This window comes from Vigna radiata, chromosome 8, assembly GCF_000741045.1.
Source record: "Vigna radiata var. radiata cultivar VC1973A chromosome 8, Vradiata_ver6, whole genome shotgun sequence".
Classification (NCBI taxonomy): Eukaryota; Viridiplantae; Streptophyta; class Magnoliopsida; order Fabales; family Fabaceae; genus Vigna; species Vigna radiata.
In genome coordinates, this window is record NC_028358.1 from 15,954,397 (window position 1) to 15,960,934 (window position 6,538).

The 6,538-nt window shown below is 29.2% G+C and overlaps 1 protein-coding gene across 1 annotated transcript; it reads right to left on the reverse strand.

Annotated features, from left to right (window-relative positions):
- Positions 1-704: 704 nt before the first annotated feature.
- LOC106771551 (casparian strip membrane protein 1) lies at positions 705-1,745 on the reverse strand. The gene is made up of 3 exons (XM_014657546.2): positions 1,442-1,745; positions 1,246-1,369; positions 705-1,153 (listed from the first exon to the last, which is right to left on the reverse strand). Exons 1-3 carry the CDS (start codon positions 1,678-1,680, stop codon positions 938-940), a joined length of 579 nt encoding a protein of 192 aa, XP_014513032.1. The 5' UTR covers positions 1,681-1,745; the 3' UTR covers positions 705-937.
- Between the last annotated feature and the right edge of the window lie 4,793 nt (positions 1,746-6,538).

The following is a 6,538-nucleotide window of genomic DNA, read 5'->3' on the forward strand; positions in this document are numbered from 1 at the left end:
TAACAAAATTTAATTAAAAAGACTAAATACATTTCTATAGTTGAAGGATTAAATTAAACAAAAGTTTTGAATATAGACTATTTCCAATTTTTATTAAAAATTAGAAGATCAAAAACATATATAACCCTTAAAAATATAATAATAATAATAATAATAATAATAATAATAATAATAATAATATTTAATAATTCATGGTTTCTTTAATAAAATGACTTAAAATATTTATCCTTGGTCAACAATTATTTGGAAGTAATATGTATTCCAATTTAATAAATACTATACCATAGTCAATAGAAATTTTTAGATAGAAAAAAATTATACCATATTATAATAAAAAATGTGACGTACAAAGTAATGTAAAAATTACGATATTTATTGTGTTTAGATGTTTACGTGGAACCAGAATTATGTTATAAAGACTTTCCTCTCTTATGCTTCATCTATAACTCAAAATGGTTTAATCAGAAAGGAGTAATTAAACACAAACCAAATAATCATTAAGCCACAAGAAAGTAACCTTTGGAACTCTTTTGTATTTTGTATTGTTTTATTTATGAATGTTTATTTTTAAATACATGTTTATGAATTGATTTATTCTTGTTGTTGTTAGATGAACTTATCTTTCATCGTAATTGATTTATTCTCGATTTAATTACATGTTTGTGTATTTATAATATTATTTTCAATATTTCCAGAACGAAAAATAAAAGGGTAGAAGAATCTCAAATAAATTGAACATGGGATAGACTCAAACTTCTGACATTAGAAAATCATTGGAAATAATAAGGAACACATCTTAGAAGGAAATTGAAGTGAAAAAAAAAAAAAAAAAAAAAAAAAAAACAAGAATAGTTGAGGAATAATAAACCAAAGATTACAGTGATAAGTATAATGAAGGTAAAGGTATAGTCCCTGCACGATTAGATCTTAATTAACTTTAGTGTCTTTTGAGGAGCAAAGCAGACATAATAACGAGAAGCACAAGGATAATGACAGCGACGAAGGACGCAACCACAGCTCCACTGGTTTGGGAACAAAAGTCTCCAAACTGGTTGCAGATGGCAAGCCAGTTGGAGTCTTGATTGCCGTTGTGTGCCAAGTAAACGATCGCAGCTGCTGAAGCACCACTAGCTGTGGCCAAAGTCAGAAACACCTGCATTTTACAAACAAACAATTAAAGGTGAATATAGTAGTTTGTAATTATAATTAAGGTTGGTTTAGTGATGGATATTATAGTTAATTTACTGTGTCTAGGATGATGAGGAAAAGCCTTGGTCCAGCTGCATGAGGGCGTATGATGGCTACCACTGAGAAGGGTAGTGACAGTACAAGATACCCAGCCACGAGTGACATTGTAATCACAAAAAACCTGTATTTTGGTAACCATTAACTGGATTGTTAAGAAAAGGCATAAATATGGATAAAAAGCTGGATTACATACTGAAAAGTAGTGAAGCTATCGTAACTAGCTTCAAACTGAAAGAACTGAGTGAAGAAAGGGAGCGTTTGATCACTTGTTCCCATAGTTGCTGCAGCACCAAGAGAAGCTGCTATGCCACCCAACCTTAGAATGAAGTCCATTATGGCTAACCCTTTCTTCCACCCTCCTGGCTTTGCAACTGCAACTGCTTTTCCTTTAGCAACATTGCTGGATTCTGGGACATTCACGGTGGTTGACATTTCTTTTTTTTTTTTTACTTTCAAACTCGAGGGAACCCTCTATCCTATATATGATTCTACTCAAATATGAATTAAAAGACCCAGTGAGTGATGCAAATGGCTCCATGCCAATACCTTATATAGAGAGAGAATGGTCAACGTTCATATATATTTTATCCATTAGAGGAGTTGTTAAAACCATTTCCACTAAGAAAAATAGTTAGTGGAGATAGGTTTCAGACAAATTATAATATTCTCAAATTATATCTTCCTACTTCTTTGCTTTTCGATCTATAAATAAATAAATATATATATATATATATATATATATATATATATATATATATAGACACACACATGTAGGGATTGGTATCATAAGGATTTGTTTTACCAAAGTCGTCCATGAGGTCAGTACAGTAGACTTTTCTTCGCTCACCATCAAAAGTATAATTCATGTTATTTAAATGCGACAAACAACAAAAAAGTTGTAATATACCTAAGTATGTTTATGTTCAAAATATAAATTTTGTTTATTCCTACAGTTCAGCAGTCAACCAAATCTCTCTCATGCAATGCAACACGACACGAGGAATTAATCTCTATCATCACCCCTCGGTCCGAAGTGCCCAACTCTCTTTTCTTCTTCCCCATTCCAACACTTCCATATTACTATTTAAATATGTTTTTATGTATTTCTTAATCATAGTTTTTTATTTACAATTTGGAATTAGATACAATCAAATTTCATCAATATCAATGTTTTTAAAGTTTAGTTTTTGAATACAGTATATTCATTAACTATTTAGTTATAGAAATTCACGACTGTTTACTTTATATATATTATGACTTCTCATTTAGATATTTTATTTAAACCTATTTTATTTGACAAGTTGGTTGAACAAGAGGATTTGGTTTTTCTATGAATATGTATAGGTGTGGTGGTGGAAGGGTACATTGTTAGAACAGGGTTCTAGGCTTAACTCAACCCCACAAAACCGGTTTATAAGGTGAGGTTTGCACTCCACTTATATATTATAACTTGACCTTATCTCTAGTCGATGTGAGACTTCCAACATACATGATATATATGGGATAGATGATGTAGGTACGGGTATATGATTTATAAAGGATATATCCTAGTAAAAAGAAGACATTGGGTAGACAAATATAACTGTACTACTAAAATTTCTACTGAACTAAAAACTAATTTGTCTAAACTTAACTGAACTATAAAATAGTTCAGCAAACTGAACTGTTTTTTGTTTTATCAAACTGAATTGAACTTAATTATACTAAATTGTACTAAATTACAATATAAACTGAACTGAACTACTAACTATACTAATTTTAAATTGAATTATACTAATTTTAAACTGAATTATATTAGTTTTTAAACCGAATAGTATAAAAATACATGTTCTTTTTAATTGAAATTTATTTTAATATTTATTTTATATTATTCATAAGTGTCTTACAATTTAATTTTTTAATTATTTGATATTATTATTTTCTATTTTATTTATATTTATTTTATTATTATATGTGTATGGAAATTATTTTATTATTTATTTATTTTTTTTATTTATGTTTATTTTGTCATGAATATTATTTTACTTTTATATTTATTTTTTTAATTTTTTATTTATATTTTTTTTGTTTTATATGTGTATATAATTTATTATATCTTTTTATCTACTTATTTTATTTTAAAATAAATTTTTATTTATATTTATTTTGTTGCCTCATAAAATTATTTTATTAATCAATTATTTATAATTTAAATTTTATTATGTAAAAATTAAACTAATATTTATTAATTATTATAATATAATAAAAGATGATACTAGAAAAATTACTCTTAATAAACTGATATTTATATAATATTAATTATTTTTGCTATATTTCTATTTTTTATGATATTTCATTATAGTCATTTAATAAAATTTAATGTTAAAAAATATATTTTAATTTTAGTCTATAAAATACTATCATTTAAAAATAATAATATTAATATTTATTTTAAAGTAATTGATTTTTAAAAATAAATAGTTATTTTAGTGTCTGCGCTTACACATATTTTAGTATTATTAAAACTTTTTTTAACATATTTTTACATATTTAATAATATATTAAAGAATATAATATATTTAAAGTATTATTTTTTTATATAGTCTTTTTTTCTTTTATGATTTCTATTACTTAATAATTTAATAATATTAAATTTTAAAAAAAATATTTTACTTTTATTACTTAAAATAATATTATTTAAAAAGTAATATATGTTTATTGATAAAAAAAATATAAAAATTTGTGATAAAAAGATTTTTTTCTTAAAAAATTAATTATTAATTTTTATGTGAACGGTTTCTTTTATTAATATTTCATTATTAAATAACGTTTTCTTGGCAAGACGAAGCAGTTGAACTAGAACTAGAGAAGAGGAAAGAGTAGATACAGTTTTCACAGTTAACTAAACCGAAACTTTTATAAGTTCAGTTTTTAAAAACTGAATCATAAAATAGTATACTGAACTTTTAGTAAAAGTAGATTTTTTTTTAGTATAATATAGTACAATTAACTATAGTACAATGCAGATCAGTTATTTTTGCCCAGCCCTAAATGGGAAGGCAAACGATGGTGAATGTAACACAAGAAAATCAATATCAACATTAAACTCAACTCAAGTAAAATCGTTTCTATCTTCAGTCCAAGTCAATCTATCTCGATCTCATATTCATATCAATTAGTTTAGATTTTCAATCTATGTCGACATATCTTAAATTTTAGTCGATGTCGCCCCCTCCCAACCTTCTTATTGAGTCAACCTATCTCAATATTGGGTATAGGTTGACCTAAATAAACCTTCGACCTAGGCTAGTCAATCTCAATTTCATCTTGGACTGGTCCATCTTGATATCGAGAAAGACTTAGTTGAATTCTGACAATTTTCGTTAGAGGAAGACTTAGTCAAACGTTGAATGCTACCGACTCAGTCGAATTTTAGCTGTGCCAAACTTTGGCAAGGAACAACTTGACCAAATTAAGCAAAATTTTGGTCAAGGTTGACTAGACGAAATTTGACCAAATTTTAGTCAAGGTCGACTTGGTCGAATATAGCCAATTTTTTGTTGAGGTGAAATGCTCACCCGAATTCAACCAAACTTTTGTTGGGGTCAAGTCGGGACCGATTAGATCGAATTCGACTGAATTTGGCCAGGGACAACTCCACCAAGTTCACCCGAGTTTCAGTTTGGACCAACTCTGCCAAATTCAGTTGAATTTCGACCACTGTCGACTCAGTCGAATTTTAGCCAGAGTCGTCTTAGTCAAATGATGCAAAATTTTGATCAGGGCCATTTAGCCGAATTCAGAAAAATTTCATTTAGGGCCAACTTTGCCAAAGATCTACAAAGTTTCGATTGTGACCGACTCTGCAAAATTCAACCAAATTTCGAACCAAGCCTAATTCTGTCAAATTTTGATCGCGGTCGACTTAGTCAAAGTCGGTCGAATTTCAATCACGATCGACTCAGTCCAATTCTTCCAAATTTTGACCAAGTTGACCGAATTCAGTCAAAGTTTGGTCAGGCCAACTTGGCCTAAATTTTCTTAGGTTGTCTTAGTAGAATTCGGCCAAATTTCGATGGGGTTGACTCGACTCGCCTTCAACTTAGAGTGACCCTTTTCAACCTTCAGTTCCGACAATCCATCTTGTCCTTTGGCCCAAGTTAGTTTATCTCAAACTTTTGCTCAGACTAACCTCGACAAATCCTTTTTGACTTTTGGCTTAAGTCGACCTTTTTCAACCTTCAACTTGGTTGGTCGACCTTTAGTATAGTCTAATTTATCTCAACATTCGACCAAGATCAAGTAAACATTTAGATCGAGAATATAAATTAAAAATGTAAGTTTTCTATATTTAAAAATTGATATTAAAAGAATGAATATCCAATAAAATAAAATAAAATATAGATATATTAAAATCTAAATTTAATAAAATGAGTCTTAAATTAGTTGAATATTTAGTAAAATAGATTTTAAATAAATTGGATTTTGTGGGGGCACCCCTAATCACTAAACATAAATCTTCTCTATATCTCAGAAAAAGCTAAAATCTTCTAAAGCCCCTTCATCTTCGTGAAACTTTTCACCCCGGTTGTTCCAACCTATAGCTCTGCCTCTATTCAAGGTCTGACCTCCAATAAAAAGCATCAACTCAATCTTGAAGAGCTGATAGTTGTGGTTTAGGGATCAACGAAGGCTTGGAGAAATGCGGGATTTGAATTCTTCTTAGAATATCCAAAATTGGTGAGAAAGTTTGGAGGAATGCGTAAGTTCAGAAGTATACCATCTCATCCTATGTTCTGGGTTGTGAAGACATGTTGAACCAAGTGGCTATTGTCAAAGCCATCGGTTGCAAGAGAATCAAGAATTGTTTCTATCTCGATTGGGAGTTGTGTATGTTGGAGAAGCTGTTTTAAAGAGAATTTCTCAGAAAGTTAGGTATAAGAAGTGCCAAACATCCAAGATTTTGCAACAAGGCTCTACTTCCTAAACAGTTCAAAGGACCATATCAATGAGTATGGGATTCATCTATCATCTGTTGACTGGAAAAGGAAATTACTTGCAACTTTTGATTTTCATTATGTTAAACTTTTAATGGAAAATGCAAAGGAGATGAAGACGAAGAAGATGATGTCTTTAGACGTTTGCAAATAGAAACTTTGACATTTGTCTAGTTGTACGATATACTATTTGGGCCGAACGGTTATGATTAGTAACCGAACGGTCCAAATGGTTAATGGGCCTTAATCATATTAATAATGGGTCATTATCGTTTTTCATTATTGGGCCGACGGTCCATCATGAGGATATAATC